At 46.0% G+C, this 23,577-nt stretch overlaps 1 protein-coding gene across 2 annotated transcripts in view; it reads left to right on the plus strand.

Moving 5' to 3' along the window:
- Positions 1 to 23,577, plus strand: part of GLT1D1 (glycosyltransferase 1 domain containing 1) — a 44,718-nt gene that overhangs the window by 15,258 nt on the left and 5,883 nt on the right. For both annotated transcript variants that reach the window (XM_081966942.1, XM_081966941.1), the window contains exons 5-10: positions 566 to 602; positions 1,582 to 1,638; positions 11,646 to 11,741; positions 14,241 to 14,290; positions 16,848 to 16,891; positions 21,679 to 21,799. In XM_081966942.1, coding sequence (XP_081823068.1) covers positions 566 to 602; positions 1,582 to 1,638; positions 11,646 to 11,741; positions 14,241 to 14,290; positions 16,848 to 16,891; positions 21,679 to 21,799 — 405 coding nt within the window. The remainder of the gene's footprint in view (positions 1 to 565; positions 603 to 1,581; positions 1,639 to 11,645; positions 11,742 to 14,240; positions 14,291 to 16,847; positions 16,892 to 21,678; positions 21,800 to 23,577) is intronic.

Here is a 23,577-nt window from a genome sequence, read left to right on the forward strand (position 1 = left end):
TAGGAATATAATAAAATAGGAATAGAACAGCTATTGGAATAGAATTTAATAGAGGGATAGAATAGAATAACAGAGTTGGAAGGGACCTTGGAGGTCTTCTAGTCCAACCCCCTGCTTAGGCAAGAGACCCTACACCACTTCAGACAAAGGGTTATCCAATCTCTTCTTAAAAACTTCCAGTGTTGGAGCATTCATTGGACGCTTTTTAAGAAGAGACTGGACAATCTGAAATGGAAGAGGGTTTCCTGCCTGAGCAGGGGGTTGGACTAGAAGACCTCCAAGGTCCCTTTTAACTCTGTTATTCTATTAACAGGACTAGAACAGGGGTGTCGAACTCAAGGCCTGTGGGATCCTGATGAAATGAGGGGAGGAACCAGGATGTATCTTGCAGACAAAAGTCTCTTGTTTATTTCTTTTTGTTGGCCTCTCTTTGCACACATTCAGAATAGCAACCTTTGAAAGGTGAACAATTTTGCAAAAGATTGCTTTGTCCCTTTAGTTCGAGTGATTAACTGTATTTCCCCTGTGTTTTCTTTCTTTTTTTTTTTATTATTCATTTGCAAAGCCTCAAAGCAGGGACAAAATCTGTGTCCAGGCTCAAGGTAAGCGTTTCTTTTTTTTTTTCAAAATCCTCTTTCCGCCCCCTGGAGAACGATTTCCTCTTTCTGTCTATCTTCCAAATGGGAAGCAACCACCTGCTTCCCTCCAAGCTTCGTGGTTTCTTTGGTTTTGCATAAAAACAAGAAGAAAATGAACTTGCCATCTCTGGATTTAAGGATTAGATAGGCGAGATCAAAGAAAGAAGAGCCATATGATGTAACTTTGGAAAGAGGTTAAAATATATTTGTATTTTTAACAGCTGTGGACAAGAGTAGAAGGCTCTTTCTTTTCTTACTTTCTTTATTTCTCTCTCTCTCTCTCTCTCTCTCTCTCCCTCTTTCCTTTCCTCTTTCTTTTTCTTTCTTTCCTTCTTTCTTTCTTTCTGTCTTTTTCCTTTCTTTCTCTCTTCCTCTTTCCTTTCCTCTTTCCTTTTTGTTTCTTTCCTTCCTTCCTTTCTTCTTTCTTTCTTTCCTCCTCCTTCCCTCCCTCCCTCCCTCCCTCCTTTTCCTTTTTTCTTCTTTCTTTTGTTTGTTTCCATTCTTCCTTTGCTTCCTTCCTTCCCTCCCTCTTTTTCTTTAGTCTTTTCTTTCTTTCCTTTCTTTCCTTCCATTATTTTATTTCTTTCCTTTCTTTTTCCCCCCCTCCCTCGTTTCCTTTTTTCTTTCTTTTTTCTTTCCTGCTTTCCTGCTTTTTTTGCTTGCACATTTTGGCTTTTTCTTTCATTTTCTTTTTTTCTTTCTTGTATTACTTTGTCTTGGTTTTTATTTCCTTGTTTAAAGGTTCGATGCGCACGTTTGATTTTTCCTTCGTTCTCTTTTTTTCTTCCTTCCTTCCCATTAGTTTGTCTTCATTTTTATCCACTTGTTTTAAAAGTTTCAATTAAGAAAAACGATAGACCAAATGAAAACAAGCTGCTGAAATTCTTGCCCTGGGTTTGGAGGGGCAGCTGGACGCAAACCCCGAATTTGCTCTCATTTATAGGGATCGTGAGCCTTCCAAATAGGCAGCATAACTGGGCCGAATTTCTGCAGAGGGCAGGTAAGAATGCATGCAAGCGTGAAATGTCCCGGATTTTTTAGTAAAAGTCTTTCTGAACACAAATCTCTTCCTCTTTGGAGATCTGGGAAGGGAGAGGGAAGGGTAAATGAACGGAGAGGAGGGAAGGGAGAGGAGGGGAATAGAAGGGGGCAAGGGAATGGAAAGGAGAAAGGAAAGGAATGGAGGTAAATGGATTAGGGACAAAATGAATGAATGAGAAAGGGAGAGAAGGGAGAGGAAAGGAAAAGCGAGGAAAGGAGGTGAATGGATGGGAAAGAGAATAAATGAATAGGAAGGAACGGAACTGAAAGGTGGACATAGGGAAGGGATTAAATGGATGGGGAAAGGAAAGGAAAGGGGAGGAAAGGAAAGGAGGTAAATGGATGAGAAAGAGAATAAATAAATGGGAAAGAAAGGAAAGGAAGCTGGGAGGAAAGGGAAGAAAAGGGGGAGAATGGAAGGAAAGGAAAGGTGGACAGAGGGAAGGGATTAAAAAGATGGGGAAAGGAAAGAAAGGGGGAGGAAAGGAGGTAAATGGATGGGAAAAAGAATAAATGAATGGAAAGGAAAGGAAGATGGGAGGAAAGGGAACGAGGAAGATGGGAGGGGAGGGAAGGGAAGAAAAGGGGGAGAATGGAAGAAAAGAAAAGAGAGGAAAGGGAACGAGGTAAATGGATGGGGAAAAGAATAAATGAATGGAAAGGAAAGGAAAGGAAGATGGGAGGAAAGGGAAAGAGGAAGATGGGAGGGAAGGGAAGAAAAGGGGGAGAATGGAAGGAAAGGAAAGGTGGACAGAGGGAAGGGATTAAATGGATGGGGAAAGGAAAGAAAGGGGGAGGAAAGGAGGTAAATGGATGGGAAAAAGAATAAATGAATGGGAAGGAAAGGAAAGGAAAGGAAGATGGGTGGAAAGGGAAAGAGGAAGATGGGAGGGGGAGGGAAGGAAAGAAAAGGAGGAACGGAAAGGGGTTAAATGGATGAGGAAAGGAAAGGAAAAGAAAAATAAACGAGGAAGGAGAAGAAAAGAGAGGGGAAAAGAAAGAGAAGGAAAAATGCCCAGGAAACCATCACGATACCTCCTAACACTGTTTACCCCAGTTTGAACAGAATTCCTCCGCACCACGCCTGCCCCATCCCCTTGCCATTTCACTGAGGCAAACCTGGGGAATTGAACCCAGAGCCAAAAACCTCTTCTTCTCCTCTTCTTCAACCCCGGGGAAAGTGGATTGCTTAGCGGTAAAAAGAAAGGATTTTAAGATTTTCCCTCTGAAAGTTCTGCAAAAGAGCTCGTACATCCCTCCCTGCTTCCTCAGCCGGTTGGGGTACTTTATTGCTCCCCCCACCCCCACCCCGCAAACTTTATCCTGGAGTCAAAACAACTCCGTTGGGCCTTGTGGCTTGGCCCACGAATCACACCCTCCGAGCTGTCAGCAATTCGAGTACCGAGAAGCCCGGAAGACTTTCCCTTCAAGCTGAGCGCTGGTGACAAGTAGATAATTAAAAATTTCCATAGAGTGCGCCGCAGGCGGCTCGGCCCTGGTTCAGCCTCCCCTCCGCCAATCCTGGCAACTCCCTTGATTTGCCGAATCAGGCTTCTTTTGGAAAGTAGAAAAGCACTAAGCACAAATCAGAAAGGAGGTTGAAGAACCCTTCATTGTTCTGTATTTTGGCAGGAGGCTATTGTGGCTCAGTGGCTAAGACCCTGAGCTTGTCGATCAGAAAGATTGGTGGTTGGGCAGTTCGAATCCCTAGCGCCAGCATAACGGAGCGAGCCAAGCAAAAACGCTGGCCCTTTTAGACTCGGGATGTACACGTTGCGTTGTTAGCCTGGAAGTGCTGGAAAAAAACGGGCTTGAAACGGAGAACTTTGAAAGTCGCCATTGCTTTTTGCCAGCTAGATGGGTCTATAGCTAGGGGGAGGGGGCTCCTGCCCATTTTGTGACTGAACTTATAGACATGTGGGTGGGAGATCACCAGGAAACATTTAAGTTTCATTGTGGCACCGGGGACGGACCGGCCTCTCAAGATATCAGAACCACCACAGACTTCCGCTCCTTCCGACAAAAATTGAAGACTCACCGGTTTCGATTAGCTGGCCTGGCATAATTATAATTGCGACAACTGTTACCTCCTGGAAACATATTCTTACCTGGTTATTTATAGGGTACGGTTTTAAATTTAACTGATTTTAGGGTTTTTAGAACCATATTTATATTCTTCCGTACAGTTCTTTTAAATTTTTAACCTCCTCCTTATGTGTATTTATATCTGTATTTATATTTGTATTTGATACTTGTTGTTTGTTGTGTGGACTGTACACCGCCCCAAGTCCTTTTTGGGAGAGGGGCGGTCTAGAAATGCGAAGAAAATAAAAAATAAAAATAAATAAATACTGGGCTGATCCTGGTTATGTAAATGGAACCCACACATCAACGGGAAGAAAGGGTGGTTGCCTATCCGATCCGCTAAACCCCCTGAGGGAGAAGGGGGGGTTTCCAATATTACCAACGCTGAACCTAACCTAGCGGCCGTGGTGCAGGAAAAAATTGAGGGGGAGGAGAAAACCCCAAAGGAATATTGGGACCTAAAGGACGTTTTCAGTGAAAAATCCTCTGATAAATTACCCCCTCACCACGCGACGGATTGCAGCATTGAGATCCTCCCAGGAGTAAAACTTCCAAAACCCCAGATTTACTCAATGACCTCACGCGAAATGGAGGAATTGCGGAAGTTAATAATACTTTATTTACAGTCACAGACCAAAACACGACCACCTCCGGCTGGACTTCCCTGGCGCTATCCCCCACCGCGAGGAGGTGGAACCAGACTCTACAAGCTGGTACCGCCCCAGGCACCTGATGGAATCGGATAGATTCCAGACGGAGCTTGGGCCAATACCTGTAGCCCTGTCCCGCTCCCGCTCCGAGGACCTAGTGACTGCCTGGAATAGGGCGACGACTGGGGCCTTGGACCGGGTTGCGCCTTTGCGACCTCTCCTGCGGCATCGACCCACCCGGGCTCCTTGGTTTACTGAGGAGCTAAGGGTGATGAAGCGCCACAGGAGACGTCTAGAGAGCAGGTGGAGGTCCTCACACTCCGAATCTGACCAAACACAGGTAAGAGCCTATTTGCGGACTTACCTTGTGGCAATAAGAGCGGCCAAGCGTAGGCATTGTGCCGCCCTTATTGCGTCCGCGGATAACCGCCCTGCCGCCCTGTTTCGGGTGACCCGCTCCCTTTTATCGCAGGGGACGCGGGGGGCACCCTTACAGGGAAGAGCAGAGGAGTTTGGGGAATATCTGCAGGACAAAATTGCTCAGATCCGGAGCGGATGGACCTCCGTCAGTGGACCAGACGAGCCGTCAACAGCGAGTCTTGAGAGACCATTCTGGGAGGAGTTTGACTCTGTTGCCCCCGAGGATTTGGACAGGTTGCGTGGACGGCTGCGGCCCACCACATGTTCAATGGACCCGTGTCCCTCCTGGCTGGTACTGGCAGCCTGGGAGGTGACACGAGGCTGGCTTCTGGGCCTGGTGAACGCCTCATTGGGTGAGGGATACTTACCAACCGCCTTGAAAGAGGCGGTGGTGAGACCCTTGCTCAAGAGGCCTTCGCTCGACCCAATGGAGCTAGCTAATTACCGTCCAGTCTCCAACCTCCCCTTTTTGGCGAAGGTTGTTGAGAATGTGGTGGCGCAGCAGTTCCCACGACACCTGGCATCAGGCTTCCCCAATACAACAGCTCTAAGCTGAGCATAGTTTACCCAGTCATCCCAGCAAAAAGTCTGGCTGCCCCGGTGATTACTAGAAGCCAAGGCACTTCGAATGAGGTCACGACGGATCTCATGTGCAAACTCAAGGAGGGCCTTGAGTCCGATGACTGGTTCAAGGAACATTCAAACAAATGTACCATGAAAGATGGATTGACTTGGGTAGGGGCTAAATTATATGTTCCTGTTGACCTGAAAACTATTGTTCTTCAATGGGCCCACGATTCGAGAATGACAGGCCATTTTGGATTTGTAAAGACTTTACATCTGGTTAAGAGACAATTTTGGTGGCCTTCATTGAAAAAAGACATTGAGTCCTACATAGCCAGTTGTCCCGTTTGTGCTGCCACAAAGCGCCCACTGGGAAAACCCCAGGGCCTTCTCCAAGGTGTGGCCCACCCTGAGGCCCCATGGAAGGAGATATTGATGGACTTCATCGTCGAATTGCCAGAGAGTCTAGGAAATATTGTGATTTGGGTAATTACTGACCTGTTTTCCAAACAAGTTCATTTTGTGCCCTGTTCCAAAATCCCATCAGCTAAGTCGTTAGCTAAGTTATTTATTTCACATGTGTACCGGTTACAAGGAGTAACTGAACGCATAATTTCGGATAGGGGGGTTCAGTTCACCTCCCTCTTCTAGAAGAAGTTTCTGAAGCTAATTGGCTCTGCCCAGGGGCTAAGCTCCGCCCACCATCCTCAGATTAACGGGGCTTCTGAGCGGACTAATTCTGTTTTGGAACAGTACCTCCGGTGTTTCATCAATTATCAACAAGATAACTGGGCTGAACTGTTACCACATGCTGAGGTGGCATACAACATCTCTGTGCACAGCAGTACCGGCTTGATCCCTTTTAGAGTTGTGTTTGGACAGGACTTTGTACCAATTCCTGAGTTGCCTCGAGAAAAACCACAAATTTTGTCCCTCTCCGAGTGGAATGACCAGCTTCGCCAAATTTGGCCCATGACCCGCAAGGCGTTGGAGGCTGCTCACCGGGCGCACAAAAAACAGGCTGACGAAAAGAAGGTGAAGCAAAGGGAGTACAAAGTAGGAGATCGAGTGTTTATGTCCACCAAGTTTCTACAAACCACCCAGAAATCAAAGACACTGGGGCCGAAGTATGTCGGTCCTTTCCCTATTGTGAAAATCATTAATCCTGTTTCTGTAAGCATCTTAAGTGGATTTATCCTGTATTTCATGAAAACCTGTTGAAACCAGAGCACACTTCTTCTTTTTGTGCGCCCCTACCTGCACCCCCTGCCCCTCTTCTTATTGAGGGAGAGCAACACTTTGAGGTTAAGGAAGTCCCGTTACTTGTCCCAGCTTCTGCCAACCTAGCAGTTCGAAAGCACGTAAAAAATGCAAGTAGAAAAATAGGATCCACCTTTGGTGGGAAGGGAACAGCGTTCCGTGTGTCTTCGGTGTTGAGTCACATGACCATGGAGACGTCTTCGGACAGCACTGGCTCTTCGGCTTTGAAACCAAGATGGGCATCTCCCCCTAGAGGCGGGAATGACTAGCACATATGTGTGAGGGGAACCTTTACCTATTGTGGAGAGACAGGAAATGGATGGGTTGAGTTTGGCAGTTGGATTGGGGAGGAAGTTGGATATCTTGGCTAGTTTCTTGATGTACTTATGGGGGGTTCTGTGCTCCCCAGTTTTCTGAGCCCCCCCCCAAATAAATAACCCTTTTAAGTTTCAAACCCCCAAAACATCATGTTGAGAACATCCGTGACTTGTGATGGATGGGCCACGAAGGAGGCAGATGCAAGTAGGAAGTCACTTATCGTAGGAATTAATCAGAAATGGGGAATAAATCGGGTTCTCTTAGGGTTTTTGAAATGGGAGTAGAAGTATGTGTTTTCAGGATTGGCAAAGTCCTCGAGACCACCAGCAGAGAGATTCGGTGGAATAATTGTACTGAGGTCTGGATTTGGTCTTCAAAGTAACACTACTTGGAGTGTTAGTGGACAACCAGCTAAATAGGAGCCAGCAGTGTGCAGCGGCAGCCAAAAAAAACAATGCAATCCTAAATTGCATTAACAGAGGGATACAATCAAGATCAAGGGAGGTACTAATACCACTCTATAAAGCCTTTGTAAGACCACACCTAGAATCCTGCATCCAGTTTTGATCACCAGACTACAAAAAAGATGTTGAGACTCTAAAAAAGAGTGCAGAGAAGAGCAACCAGGATGATGAGGGGACTGGAGACTAAAACGTACGATGAACGGTTGCAGGAACTGGGCATGGCTAGTCTAGTGAAGAGAAGGACCAGGGGAGACAGGAGAGCAGACTTCCAATATTTGAGGGGCTGCCACAGAGAGGAGGGGGTCAAGCTATTCTCCAAAGCACCCAAAGGCCAGACAAGGAATAATGGATGGAAACTGACCAAGGAGAGATTCAACCTGGAAATAAGGAGGAATTTTCTGACAGGGAGAACCATCAACCCATGGAACAGAAGTTGCCTTCGGAAGTTATGGGAGCTTCATCACTTGAGACTTCAAACAAGAGACTTTTGTCAGAAATGGTATAGGGTCCCCTGCTTGGGTGGGGGGGTTGGACTAGATGACCTACAAGGTCCCTTCCAACTCTGTTAATCTGTAATCAAGAGAAATCTTGGGGTCCCCTTCCAGGCTAATGGGAGTTGTAGTCACAGGTACCACCCCGTCATCCTTAGGGGAGAAGACGCAAAACATTGCAAATTGATCCCCCAAGTTTGCCTATCGCTCATAAGTTCTCAACTTAACCGCAGTTTGTTTCCTGACCATTCCAAGTTACAGAGGGCACCAAAAAAGGAACTTATGTGACCATTTTCCACACTTACGACTGTTGCACCCTCCCCCAGAAGTCCCGTGGTCAAAATCCCTACTGACTCCTATTTACGACGGTTGGCAGCGTCCCGTGATACCTTTTTGCGACCTTCTGAGGTGGTGTGGGAGGGGGGGGGGAAGCTAGATTCACAACGACCATGTTAGTAACTTTCCCCCGCTGCAGGGATTCGCTTAACAACGGTGGCCAGACGGGTCGTAAATTGAGGCAAAGGTCACTTATCAAATGTCTCCCTTGGCAGCAGAAATGTTTGGGCTCCATTTGCGGTCGTAAGTCGAGGAGCCAGCTGTACTTGAGGAGAATATTTTGAAGACGCAGCAAAGGGCAGGTGGGGGAAGCTTTGAAATACTCACAGGTTGCGTTGCGTTGCTATGCGTTTGTGAAGGACGACAAAGGAAAAAATACGAAAAGGTCAGCCCGCCGCGAAGAATTCCTCATATATATTTTTTTTGAAAAATGCAGCTTTTGGCTGCTGTGAATACAGTTAACAAGTTACCTCCACAGAAGGAGAAGGAGGAGAAGAGGGGAAAAAATTAAAATTGGAAATGGTTTAGACCTCCGCGGAATATTAAAATTGCATTAAGGGTAATTTTTGCTTCTTTACATTATCAAGCAGAATGGCTCTGTGCTTTCTGGAGCACACTGAGGGATATTTTGATTATGAATCTCGTTTTCTCTCTCTCTCTCTCTTCCAAGCCTTCTTTTCTTTTCAGCTCCTGTTTGGTAATTGAGCTATTTGGACTGAGTTTTTTTTCCCTTTTCTTTCCCCCCCCCCCCTTTCACGTTTCCTTTCGCTCGCCTTCTGTCGTCTGCTGCTTTGTAGCATCACCTGGTTCCGACTGGATCTTAATGAGGCGTTTGCAAATTCTAGAGGAAAGCAGATTATATATATATATATATATATATATATATATATATATATATATATATATATATATATATATATATATACACACACACACACACACACACACACACACACACACACACACACACACACATACATATTCACTTTCTCTCTCTTTCTCTCCCTCTCTCCTCTTTCTCTCCTTTGCTCTCTCTCTTTCTCTCCTTTCTTTCTCTCTCTCTTCTCTATCTTTTCCTTTCTCACTTTCTTTCTCTTTCTCTCCTTTTCTCTCTCTTTCTCTCCCCTCTCCTTTCTCTCTCTCCTTTTCTTTCTCTTTTCCTTTCTCTCCTTTTCTCTCTCTCTCCTTTTCTCTCTCTTTTCCTTTCTCACTTTCTTTCTCTTTCTCTCCTTTTCTCTCTCTTTCTCTCCTCTCTCCTTTTCCTTTCTCTCCTTTCTCTCTCCCCCTTTCTCTCTTTCTCTTCTTTCTGTCTCCTTTTCTCTCTCTTTCCTTTCTCTTTCTCTTTTTCTCTCCTCTTTCTCACTCCCCTTTTCTCTCTTTCTCTTCTTTCTCTCTCCTTTTCTCTCTCTCTTTTTCCTTTCTCTTTCTCTTTTTCTCTCCTCTTTCTCTCCTTTCTCTCTCTCTTCTCTCTCTCTCTCCTCTCTCCTTTTCCTTTCTGTCCTTTCTCTCCCCCCTTTTCTCTCTTTCTCTTCTTTCTCTCTCCTTTTCTCTCTTTTTTTCCTTTCTCTTTCTCTTTTCCTCTCCTCTTTCTCTCTCCCCTTTTCTCTCTTTCTCTTCTTTCTCTCTCCTTTTCTCTCTCTCTTTTTCCTTTCTCTTTTTCTCTCCTCTTTCTCTCCTTTCTCTCTCTCTTCTCTCTCTCTCTCCTTTTCTCTTTCTCCTCCCTCTCTCCCTCCCTCCCTCTCTCTCTCTTTCTCTCTTTCCGGATTGGGTTTTAATTTCCAGAAAGCAATATTACAACCCTGGACACTGCGTCCTCCTACCCCCACTTCCCTGGTGATATTTAGGAGAGATAAAGAGACGGCATTGGTGGTGCTGGTTTTAGATTACTTATCAGCTGCCCCCACCCCCTCCTGTTTTATACCAATTTTGAAATAGATTTTGCAGAGATTGTTTTTAAAAAAACGAAGTGGTGGACAGGGGAAACAGCCATCAAAGCCTTCCCCCTTTTTTTTGCTTTTCTTCTTGTTTGAAAGGTCACTGCAGGGAGAGAGAGAGAGACGGAAATACCATAAAAACAGAGAGGATGGTTGTATCGTTTCCAGTTTAGTTCTTTCGGCAAAAAAAAGAGCTTAAAAATACCCCCTGAATTACTTGCAGCATCTACAGTGGATGGAGGCATCAATAAAGCTGCTGAAACCCGGCGGCCTCGTTTTTTGTCACCTTCGGGTGTTTTGAAGTCCTCGAGTTACAACCGTATTGAGCCCGGCTGTTGCGGTCCTCAATTGTTCACCGTCGTAAAGCACGATCGATGGTGCTTTTACGTCGGGGTTTTTGTGGCGGTCGTTAAGTGAACGCCCGTAAAGCAAACGTGGCCGTGAGTGCGATCGTGTCCAAGTCGCGAAACGGACACCGCGGTTGTAAGTGCAAACCCATTGATTGGTAGGGGAAGCGTTTCGCCGAAAACTGGGAGGAACTGAACGGGGTTTTGGGCAAAAACCATTTGGTAAATTCAGTCGCGGGACAGCGGGAATCTCCAGACTGATGTAAGTGTGGTTGTGTTGCTGAACCCTCCCAAATGCAATCACGTGACTATGGGAGCAGGGGTGGGATTCAGAAAATTTAGCAACCGATTCTCTGCATTCTAACCACTAGCCATCATGGAGGGAAAGAGGGAGGGAGGGAGGGAGGGAGGAAGGGAAGGAAGGAAGGAAGGAAGGAAGGAAGGAAGGAAGGAAGGAAGGAAGGGACTAGCAATAGCAATAACGCATAAGACTTATATACTGCTTTACAGTACTTTCCAGTCCTCTCTAACTGGTTTACAGAGTCAGCCTCTTGCTCCCAAAAATCTGGGTCCTCATTTTGCCCACCTTGAAAGGAGGGAAGGCTGAGTCAACCTTGAGTTGGTCAGGATCGAACCGCTGGCAGTCAGCACAATTAGATTGCAATACTGCATTCTAACTACTATGCCATCATGTAGGTAGGGAGGGAAAGAAGGAAGGAAGGAAGGAGAAAAGGAAGAGCAATAGCAATAAGACTTACATACTGCTTCACAGCACTTTACAGCCCCCTCTAAGCGGTTTACAGAGTCAGCCTCTTGCCCCCAACAATCTGGGTCCTCATTTTACCCACCTTGGAAGGACAGAAGGCTGAGCCAACCTTGAGCCCATAAAAATTGAACTGCTGACACCCGGCAGAGTTAGCCTGCAATACTGCATTCTAACCACTGTACCACCACGGCTCCTAATAAGAGGGAAGGTGTTGGGTTGGAATCCACAATTTGGCAAATTCCCAAACGGGGCCTTGGCCCTTCTTTAATTTTCCGAGAAGTGCTGATCCTTTGAAACTTAAAAAGAAGCTTCAACCCTCCTCTCTCTACAGGGATTGCCCAGGACGACCAGAGTCTATACACCTTCCTGCTGATCTGTGGACTAAGGAGAGTCAAAGATCCACTTTATCTGCTGGATGTTTTCTCAGGTCAATATTTTCCCGTCCAACGTCTTCGCAATACATTTGGCATGGATGACCTTGCAAACGGCCATCTTTCTGGATGACTGGGAGGCATAATTTGAGGAGGCAGGGGGGCCTGGAATGTGACGGATACAGCTGTTGTGTCCATCTGACCGGAGTTTGGGTTTTCTAACATCTAAATTTTTCTAACTTTGTGTGTGTGTGTCTGGTTAGGGAGGCGCATTCTCCTTTTTTACAACATCACTTGGTGCTATGGAATGAAGAGCCTCTCAGAGCCTCAGAATTGTAGCACCACATAATTTTTAGGGGCCCCCCAAATCTGTCAGATTTGTCTTGTTCTGGTTCTGATCAGGTTCCAAGTGCCACAAAAATCAAGATACGATGTGTTTTGTAACTAAGTAATTTGGCCCTGGAGAAAAAGTGGGAAATGTAAAAAAAAAATGGTAAAAGATCTGGTGTTACAGGACTCTGCAACAGATCTGAATGCAGAGCTTAGAACAGAGCGCAGAGAAGAGCAACAAAGAGGATGAGGGGACTGGAGGCTAAAATATATGAAGAACGGTTGCAGGAACTGGGTATGTCTAGTTTAATAAAAGAAGGACATGGGGAGACATGATAGCAGTCTTCCAATATCTCAGGGGTTGCCACAAAGAAGAGGGAGTCAAACTATTCTCCAAAGACAAGAAGCAATAGGTGGAAACCACTCAGAGGCTCTTAGTGTATCAGTGAGCTGGGCAGTGAAATAAATTTAATCAAGCGATTAAAAAATAAGTAAATGGAGCCCTTTTTCTTTGAGGACTGAGGATTCTTGGTTTTATAAATTATTTTATATAAGACAGGGTGAATATCTGACTGTCGGGTTGAAGGAACAGCTCCGGAGATGACAGGATATCAACCGTCATCCTTGGCCTATCTCTTTAATTGATCACATTAAATTAAAATTAATTTCATTGATTGAGTGGTCCATTTGCTCGCCAGACAAATCTGAATTCTCCAGGTTTATTCTTTTGTTTATTCAGTTCCTGGAGCCGTTTTTCTTCAGCAACCAAGATGATTAGGGGATTGGAGGCTAAAACATATGAAGAACGGTTGCAGGAACTGGGCATGTCTAGTTTGATGAAAAGAAGGACCAGGGGAGACATGATAGCAATCTTCCAATATCTCAGAGGCAGCCACAAAGAAGAGGGAGTCAAGCTATTCTCCAAAGCACCTGAGGACAAGAAGCAATGGGTGGAAACTAATGAAGGAGAGAAGCAACTTAGAACTAAGCAGAAATTTCCTGACAGTCAGAACAATTAATCAGTGGAACAACTTGCCTCCAGAAGTTGTGAATTCTCCAACACTGGAAGGTTTTAAGAAGATGTTGCATCAGTGTTTGTCTGCAGTGGTGTAGGGTTTCCTGCCTAAGTAGGGGGTTGGACTAGAAGACCTCCAAGGTCCCTTCCAACTCTATTATTCTATCTCAAGCAAGTGACTCTGGACACCAAACATAAAACAATTAAAAAGAGTTACAGGATACTGCAAAAATATATAGGGCAACCCAAAGGGGAAAAAATTCCATTATAGGTGTCAATTTAGCCAGAAAACAGGGGCCTTGATATTTAGATTGACGCTACATTGGTGTAGGAAACGGTTTACTAATCAAAGGAGGTATAACACTTAATTGATTGGCCATGGGAGATTTAGTTGAGGAATTACTCGTACTTCAAATGCTGGGGGAAGCTAAGAGCTAACCAACAGCTGGTTGAAATGTTCCTTCTCAGGAACAGAATCCTCCACCATTTGGGTCCAATGTTTCTGTAGGCATCTCTGGTAGCTTCCCACCTCAGCTGGACTAAAATAACAACTTGAAACTGCTTCAACCAGTAACATCAAGACACTTGTTGTGGCCTGTCAGCGGCCAGAGGAGTTGGCAGCAGATTCAGACAGTGAGGAGGTTGGGGAGGAGTCTGGGGAAGGCTCTGTGTTGGAAGCAGAGAGGAGGTCAGGGCCATCTGACAGTTCTCAGCTGCCTTCAGAGTCAGACATCAGTGAGGCAGAAGAACAGCTGGAGCCTGTTCCCAGTGTGCGCATTTGCAGAGTTGCCAGACGAAGGGAACAGCTAAAGAACAGGGGTTGACTTGGGAGTAAGGCCACAGGGGGACGATGAATGGCCCCTCCCAGAGGAAATAAAAGAGGAGCAAAAGGGGAGGGGAGTTTGCAGGAGACCATTAGTTCCTTCCTGCATTCTTGCCAAGAATTGCACCGTCTGAAAGATCTCGGCCTGGCCACTCTCCAAGCCTGATAAGGTCTGTGACTGTAAATCCTCCCTTGAAAGACTTTGCTGGATGTGAATGAGCAGAATTAATAAAAGGGGTTTTTGTCAGAACAAGGAGTTTGCTTCATGCTCTTGGGAAGTCTGGGTCAGAACAACTTCTGCCACCAGTTATTGTTAGTCCATGTTACCATGCTTTAGTCTCACCTGAATTTTCATCTAACTAGAGTTCTCACCTGTTCACTTGACAGAGTGGCATCGGGAGGACTCCAGGGTACACCTGCTCATTGTTGGACCTGCCGTAAGTTCTCTCCATGCCCCCATCACCACTATGAATGAACTCCATCCTCCATGCTCCTCGTTGTCCTTTCCTTCTCTTTCCTTCCATCTTTCCCAGCATTAAGCTATTTCCAGCGAGCCAATTCTTTGCATAAGATTTATTTTATTTTATTTAGTTAGCTGTAAGGTAAAGTTAAGGTTCCCCTCGCACATATGTGCCAGTCGTTCCTGACTCTAGGGGGCGGTGCTCATCTCCGTTTCAAAGCCGAAGAGCCAGCGCTGTCCGAAGACGTCTCCGTGGTCATGTGGCCGGCATGACTCAACGCCAAAGGCGCACAGAACGCTGTTCCCTTCCCACCAAAGGTGGTCCTTATTTGTCTACTTGCATTTTTAAATGTGCTTTCGAACTGCTAGGTTGGCAGAAGCTGGGACAAGTCACGGGAGCTCACTCCGTTAGGCGGCGCTGGGGATTCGAACCGCTGAGCTGCCAATCTTTCTGATCAACAAACTCAGCGCCTTAGCCCCTGAGCCACCGTGTCCCCTGTTAGTTAGTTGTACCCCACCAAATTGATCAACACAGAAAACATATCGAACCTAAGTTCCTCTTTATTTTCCCAACAAAAGCCCTGTGATATGGGCGACACTAGGAGAGAGAGATTGGCCCAAGGTTGGTTTTCGTGCCTAAGGCGGGACTAGAAATCTTCTGGTGATTGGCCCAAAGTCACCCAGCTGGCTTTCGTGCCTAAGGTAGGACTAGAACTCACCGTCTCCTGGTGATTGGCCCAAAGTCACCCAGCTGGCTTTCGTGCCTAAGACAGGACTAGAACTCACCGTCTCCTGGTGATTGGCCCAAAGTCACCCAGCTGGCTTTCATGCCTAAGGTAGGACTAGAACTCACCGTCTCCTGGTGATTGGCCCAAAGTCACCCAGCTGGCTTTCGTGCCTAAGGTAGGACTAGAACTCACCGTCTCCTGGTGATTGGCCCAAAGTCACCCAGCTGGCTTTCGTGCCTAAGGTAGGACTAGAACTCACCGTCTCCTGGTGATTGGCCCAAAGTCACCCAGCTGGCTTTCGTGCCTAAGACAGGACTAGAACTCACCGTCTCCTGGTGATTGGCCCAAAGTCACCCAGCTGGCTTTCGTGCCTAAGGTAGGACTAGAACTCACGGTCTCCTGGTGATTGGCCCAAAGTCACCCAGATGGCTTTCGTGCCTAAGACAGGACTAGAACTCACCGTCTCCTGGTGATTGGCCCAAAGTCACCCAGATGGCTTTCATGCCTAAGGTAGGACTAGAACTCACCGTCTCCTGGTGATTGGCCCAAAGTCACCCAGATGGCTTTCATGCCTAAGGTAGGACTAGAACTCACCGTCTCCTGGTGATTGGCCCAAAGTCACCCAGATGGCTTTCGTGCCTAAAACAGGACTAGAACTCACCGTCTCCTGGTGATTGGCCCAAAGTCACCCAGCTGGCTTTCGTGCCTAAGGTAGGACTAGAACTCACGGTCTCCTGGTGATTGGCCCAAAGTCACCCAGATGGCTTTCGTGCCTAAGACAGGACTAGAACTCACCGTCTCCTGGTGATTGGCCCAAAGTCACCCAGATGGCTTTCATGCCTAAGGTAGGACTAGAACTCACCGTCTCCTGGTGATTGGCCCAAAGTCACCCAGATGGCTTTCATGCCTAAGACAGGACTAGAACTCACCGTCTCCTGGTGATTGGCCCAAAGTCACCCAGATGGCTTTCATGCCTAAAACAGGACTAGAACTCCCAGTCTCCTGGTTTGTAGGCCAGCACCTTAACCACTAGACCAGACAGGCTCTCTAAATTGCCCCCAGTAGGAGACGTTTCCTTTTATTACCTTGTCTTGATAAAAAATCCGCTTTCTTTCAACGTCGAACCTTTGTCTTCCCGCTTCCCGTTTGGCTACAGCTCCTATTTCCCCATCCTATTAATTTTTTTCCCCCTTTCCACTCCGGTTCACTGCAAGATTGGAAAGCGAACTGGTGTGGAAGAGAAGATTGTGGAAAGGTACATAATCTAAACATGTATTTTATTTTTATTTTTTTTCTCCCCCTCCCTTTTCTGGCTTCTGATGCCTCCCTGCTTAGTGGAGGCTTCAGGCAGTCCACTTGTCAATTTTTATTTGCGTCAAGTTTCCTCCCAAATGAGTTGTTGGAAGTGCCGGAGGGAGCTGCCAGGACGTTACACATCTGGAAAAAACCTCAAATTCTCTCTCTTTCTGAGCTTAGTCCTGGTTGTCGGGGGGGGGGGAGGCAGGTAGGTTGGTGGGAAGCAGGAGAAAGTTTTTTTGGGGGGAAAAACAACGAATAAAAGAGCGAAGTTTTAAGTCCTCAAATTAGAGCGTTAGAACTAAATCCTCTGACATGAATGTTGGCATGGTAGATATTTGGTTTTTTTTAAAAACAAATGCTTTATTTTGGCATCCTACCCTGAGCAAACGACTTCTTTCCAACACCGACGATTTTATTTTCACAATCTGGAGCTTGTTTTCCTGGCGTGCAAGCCGTTTGTGCGTTGCCGTCTTTATTTTATTTTTATTTTGTTTCCCCCCGCTGTAGGCTGATCCAACTTTCGCAAAAGAAGTCGAGGAGAAGGTGAACAGGTAGGATGCTCCAAGGTGATAAGGAGATTATTATTATTATTATTATTCTCTCCCGAAGGAAACCTCTTGTTTATTTTCCTGAATTTCTTACCCCAACTTTCTCTAATCTCCTCTCCTCCAGAGGTTTAGAAGTACAACCTTGAGGGCCTTAGGGATCTTCACGCTATGATCCTTCCTTCCTTCCTTCCTCTCCTTCTCCCTTTCTTTCTTTCTCCCTTCCTTTGTCCCTCCCATCTTTCTCCTCCCTCCTCTTCTTCTCCCTCTCCTCCCTCTCCCTTTCTTTCTCCTCTCTTCCTCTCTACCTTCCTTTCACCCTCTGCCCTCCCTCCCATCTTTCTCCTTCCTTCCTTTCCTCCCTCCCTCCCTCTCCTCCCTTTTTTTCTCCCTCCCCTCCCTTCCTCTCCCTTCCTTTGTCCTCCCATCTTTCTCCTCCCTCCCTCTTCTCTCACTCTCCCTTTCTTCTCCCTCTCCCTTTCTTTCCCACTCTCCTCTCTTCCTTTCTACTTCCTTCCACCTTCTGCCCTCCTCACCATCTTCCCTTCCTTTCCTCCCATCATTCCTTCATCCCATTCTTCCCCCCATCTTCTTCCTTCCCTCCCTCCCATTTTCCTTCCTTTTTTTCCAACCCATCTTGTCTGTCTCCCTCCCATCTTTCTCCTTCCTTCCTTCCTCCCTTTCCTCCTGTCCTTCCTCCTTTCCTCCCATCCTAGCTCCCTCCTTCCCCTCTCCTTCCTTCCTTCCTTCCTTCCTTCCTTCTTTCCTTCCCCACCCATCTCCCTATCCAAAGCAATTCTGGGCGGCTTACTATGATTTAAGTTGTCATTTTGAGCAACCCAAAAAACCACTTTGGCTGCCCAAGCGCTTGGCGTTGGAGAGAGAGGCCTTGTGGCGTCACATCCATTAGAGATGATCCACTTTCCCAGCTCTGAAGTGATGAAAACTTCCCAGCTCTGACAGATTTGCACCTGAAGGGGAAACTCGTCTTCTGCCCAAGAAGCATCCCAGGCCTGCTAGCCTGCTCACCCTATCCACGAAACCTGCTTTGATGTTGGGAGAGTGGGAAGCCTTACAGACAGGGATCCTTTTGTTCTGACCCAGGCTTCCTTAAAAATCAAGAAGCAGAGTCTGGATCCCAGCAAAACCCCTTTTATTTACACGTCTGTGAATTCCTTTCATTCACAGTCAGCCAGGCTTGGCAAACAGTCTTTCCGAGGAATATTTATCCACACGAACCTTATCTCGCTTGGAGAGCTGCCAGGAAGCTAGTTTCCAAACATGGGGCAAGGCAACACTTTGCCCAGAGTCTCTTATAGTCACAAACAGAACTTTCCACTCTCAAACGGACTAAAGGAATGAATTGTTTCCTGCAAAAGCCCCCTCCCCATTTGCCCCTCTTTTGTTTCCTCTGGGAGGGGCCAATCACCTCCAAGGTGTGGCTTTACTCTTGAGTCGACCCTGCTTTCTTAGTTGTTCTTGTTTTTTAGCAGCTCTGCGCATGCGCACACTGGGAACAGGCTCCAGCTGTTCCTCTGCCTCACTGCTGTCTAGCTCCCTCTCTGCCTCCGATGCAGAGCCCTCGTCTGAGCTTCCCTCAGCCCCCAGGACTGGGCCGTGCTCCTCCCCAACCTCCTCACTGTCCGACTCTGCTGCCAGCTCTTCTGTCCGCCAGGGGGCCACAGCAAGTTTCGGATTTAGCTCAGTCTCAGGATGTCCATCGATTTGACTCTGGGGTTACGAAGAAGTCAGAGTCTGAAAGAACAGCGTTTAGGCTCTTGCGCAGTCGGGCAGCGCAAGGAAGTGTGATTAAAATGTAATATTCCCCCTGCCTCCAGGAATCGGGAATCGCATTGCAACGTATCTAGAAGATGGCAGGCTGGGCCTTTTTTTAAAAAAGTGTTTTTTTTTTAATTTTTAGTCCCATACACACATTTACAAGTATACATTCTCCTAGTTATTTTTCTGATCACATTTTAACACTTTTAAACATTCATTTTTCATATAAATAGATATATATGATTGGGATTGCTTTGCTCACCATCCCATACACCTATTTTGTTTTACCGCCACTCTACTTTTCTTTCTTTTCCTTTTCTCCCTCCCTCCCTTCTCTACTTTCTTCTCCTCCTCCTCTCCTTTCTCTTTCCTTCTTTCCCTTCTTCTCCCCTACTCCTCTCTACCTCTTCCCCTTCATGCTCTCTGTCCTCCACTTCCTACCCCTCCCCATCTTCCACTCCTTTCCTCTTCTTCCCCTTCTTCTCCCCTACTCCTCTCTACCTCTTCCCCTTCATGCCCTCTGTCCTCCTCTTCCTACCCCTCCCCATCTTCCACTCCTTTCCTCTTTCTTCTTCCCCTTCCTCTCCCCTACTCCTCTCTACCTCTGCCGCTTCATGCCCTCTGTCCTCCTTTTCCTACCACTCTCCATCTTCCTTTCCTCTTTCTTCTTCCCCTTCCTCTCCCCTACTCCTCTCTACCTCTTCCCCTTCATGCCCTCTGTCCTCCTCTTCCTACCACTCTCCATCTTCCTTTCCTCTTTCTTCTTCCCCTCCCCTTCTCCTCTCTACCTCTTCCCCTTCATGCCCTCTGTCCTCCTCTTCCTACCCCTCTCCATCTTCCTTTCCTCTTTCTTCTTCCCCTTCCTCTCCCCTACTCCTCTCTACCTCTTCCTCTTCATGCTCTCTGTCCTCCTCTTCCTACCCCTACCCATCTTCCACTCCTTTCCTCTTTCTTCTTCCCCTTCCTCTCCCCTACTCCTCTCTACCTCTTCCTCTTCATGCCCTCTGTCCTCCTCTTCCTACCTCTCTCCATCTTCCACTCCTTTCTTCTTTCTTCTTCCCCTTCCTCTCCCCTACTCCTCTCTACCTCTTCCCCTTCATGCCCTCTGTCGTCCTTTTCCTACCCCTCCCCATCTTCCACTCCTTTCCTCTTTCTTCTTCCCCTTCCTCTCCCCTACTCCTCTCTACCTCTTCCCCTTCATGCCCTCTGTCGTCCTTTTCCTACCCCTCCCCATCTTCCACTCCTTTCCTCTTTCTTCTTCCCCTCTCCTTCCCTCTCTTCAGGCAGGCTACAGTGAGGCTGCCTTAGCATCAGACCACTTGCTTTTTAAGGCGCCTATTCTTAACTTCCCTGAGAAATCAATAAACCCTCTGACTTAGCGTTTCTTGTTGAAATAGGTTGGCTCCGCGCTTCTGCGCTTGACATTTTGGTGAGGCCTTGTGGCCCGGCCTCAGGAGAAACGGACTAAATTCCATGTCATGCTTCAGAACACACCCGCTAGAATCTCTCCAGGAGACAGCTTAACACACACCCCCTCCAAAAATATATATATGGGTGGATAAATAATTAAAAGAAATGAATTCACAGTTGACCTCTTCGACGGAGAAACATCTAAGAAATTACGAACTGAAGGACAGTTAAGAAAATAAAATAAAAGGGAGCAGTTTAGGGAAAGTTTATGTTGGACGTTCCATAACAACACAGAATTTAGAAATGATACTGAATTATATTTGGGTTGGCGGAAATGCCATCCCATAAACTGAGCTTTGAAATATACACCAACAACAATAGAAAAAGAAAGGGAGAGAGGAGGAGAGAATGAAAGGAAGACGGGGCAAAGAAGAAAGAGGTAAGGAGAGGAGGGTGGAAGGGAGAGGCAGAGAAGGAGAGAGGGTAGGAAGGGGAAGAGGAAGAGTAGGAGTAGGGGAGAGGGAAGGGAAGAAGAAAGAGGTAAGGAGAGGAGGGTGGAAGGAAGAGAAAGAGAAGGAGAGAGGGTAGGAAGGGGAAGAGGAAGAGTAGGAGTAGGGGAGAGGGAAGGGAAGAAGGAAGAGGGAAGGAGAGGAGGGAAGGACGAAAGAGGGAAGGAGAGGAGGATGGAAGGGAGAGAAAGAGAAGGAGAGAGGGTAGGAAGGGGAAGGGGAAGAGTAGGAGTAGGAGAAAGGGAAGGGAAGAAGGAAGGGGAAGGAGAGGAGGAAGGAAGGAAGTAGAGAAGGGAGGGAGGGAGAAAAGAAAGGGAAAATAAAGTGGTGTTACAACAGACGGAAGGTATGGTAAATAAAGCAAACCAAACTGTATATTATAACCCATTAAATGAAACAATAAATGCATAAGAATGATAAATGTAAAGAAGAATAACCCTCATACTTAAAATGGTATGTAACAGAATAACATAAAAAAATTCTTTGGAAAAACAACGAATTTTTTAAAAAAACGAACACAAAAATTTAAAATCACGGTAGAATTGGCAAATCTCTCTCCACCACCCCAAGACGCTGATCATCTATGGAGATTCTTTCATCAGATTGAGGATTGATATTCCAGAGATCAATCCTCAATCTGACGGAATTCCATCTCTTTCTTAGTGATGGTGGCTAACGGGCAGAGATGGTGGGAGTTACAGGTAGTCCTTAAGTTACGTCCGTTCCTTTTAACGACCACTTGAAGTCATGACGGCGCTGAAAACAGCCATGACTGGTCTTTACGCTGAGGACTGTGCCAGTATTTCCTGCGATGACGTGATTAAAACTCTTGGCAACTGGCATGTACACCCGACTGTTGCAGTCGTGCAATCTCCGTTTGCAACAAGCAAAGTGCATGGGAAAACTGAACAACGGCACGTTTTCTCTTGATGCCGTCAGAGAAAAACGGTCGTTAATTGGAGCATGACTCACATAAAGACCTCATGAACTAGCAAAGAAAGTTCTGTTCCTGATTGTGGTAGTAAGCGGGGGGGGGGGACGGCTTCTACCAGCCATCCATTGGAAGACGATTAACAAGCTGGATTTACTCTGTAGGTCAGATGGGGTCCACTTATTGCCGGAAGTCCCCCAGGAAGATCTTCACGCCGTTATGAAAAACTGTTTTGCTGTCGTGAACAGTTCTGTATCGGAAGGGATGTCAGCTGCGATTTTAGAGGTAATAATACTTCCTTACTTCCTGGTGGGGAGAACCCTGTTGAGCATTCCTCTTGGCAACCTGTGTTCTCCTCGTGTTGAGGTTTCTCAAAACTCTTAAAAGATGTAGAACATAGAATAATAGAGTTGGAAGGGACCTTGAAGGTCTTCTAATCCAGCCCCCTGCTCAAGCAGGAGACCTTATGTCATTTCAGGCAAATGGCTGGCCAATCTCTTCTTAAAACCTCCAGATGAAGGCAAGTTGTTCCATTGATTCATTGTTCTAACTGTTAGGAAGTTTCTCCTTAGTTCTAAGTTGCTTCTCTCCTTGATTAGTTTCCACCCATTGCTTCTTGTTCTGCCCTCAGGTGCTTTGGAGAATAGTTTGACTCCCTCTTCTTTGTGGCAACCCCTGAGATATTGGAAGACTGCTATCCTGTCTCCCTTAGTCCTTCTCTTCATTAGACTAAATATACCCTGTTCCTTCAAACATTCATTGTATGGTTTAGCCTCCAAATCTCTTGTCATCTTTGTTGGTCTTCAAACAGACAAAGCTTTTTTTTGTCAAACAGACAAAGCTGTTTGAACTGTTTTGTGAAATTGACCAACAATGTTGAGTTTGCTCTCCCCTGTTTGGCCCTCTGACTTGGATCCTCATAGAGACCGAGAATGCAAGCACACATGTGTACACAGAGACAGACAAACAGGGAGAGGGAGAGAAAGAGAGAGGGAGAGGGAGAGAGAGAGAGAAAAAAAAAGAAATGAGAAAGAGAGAAAGGAAGAGAAAGAGGGAAAAAAGAGAGAGAAAGTGAGAGAGAAAGAAAGAAAAGGAGAGAGAGAAAAAGAAAGAAAGAAAAAGAAAAAAGAGAAAGAGATGAAGAGAAAGAAAGAGAGAAAAAAGAGAAAGAAAGAGAAAGAAAGAGGGAGAAAGAAAGAAGAGAGAAAAGGAAAGAGAGAAAGAAAGAGGGAGAAAGAAAGAATGAAAGAAAAAGAAAAAAGAAAGAGATGAAGAGAAAGAAAGTGAGAAAGAGAGAGAGAAAAAGAGAAAAAAGAGAAAGAAAGAGGGAGAAAGAAAGAAGAGAGAAAAGGAAAGAGAAAGAAAGAGGGAGAAAGAAAGAATGAAAGAAAGAAGAGAAAGAGAGATAAAAAGAAAGAGAGAGAAAGAAAGAGATAAAGAAAGAGAGAGACTGCAGAGGGGAAAACACAACTGAAAAATTTCTCTCTCTAAGAAAACCCCCTGAATGAAGCCCACTGTTTAAATCAACCCTATTATTAAAAGTCAGCTCTGATTTAGCCTGGCAATTGCAAGCAAGAGAGGCCAATTCTCCTTGGCTGATTTATCGGCCTCTTCTTCCTCTGAATTGTGAAAAGACCAAAGAGCTCACTGAACTGTGAACACCTCAAAGTTGGGGTGCCAAGAGAAAAGTTTTTAAAAACAAAAAGAAGAAGAAGGCAAGAACATACGTTTCCACTTCCCTTTTCACAATCTTCAAAAGGTCAGAAAATCTCTCTGGATTTCCTACCCGAAGAAGCTGGAAATCAAAATCAGAAAGGTTTGGACGAGGTTAAAACCCCTTTGGGCTCCCCTCCTCATTTTAAACGAGACCCTGAGGACTGGAAGCGCAGTTTGGAAAGGAAAATAATCGCGATCACCTCAGCAGCTCCAAAGATTCTCCCGGGTAAATCACAGGGGCAGGAAAAAAAAATCAATGGAAACCAGCTTTGAAATGCAATCTTTTCCTTCCTTCTGTTGGCGCTCTAAAGCCTTTTTTTAAAAAAAGTTATTTAGCCCGTTTATTG

Source organism: Natrix helvetica, assembly GCF_964273705.1.
Source record: "Natrix helvetica genome assembly, chromosome: 14".
NCBI lineage: Eukaryota > Metazoa > Chordata > Lepidosauria > Squamata > Natricidae > Natrix > Natrix helvetica.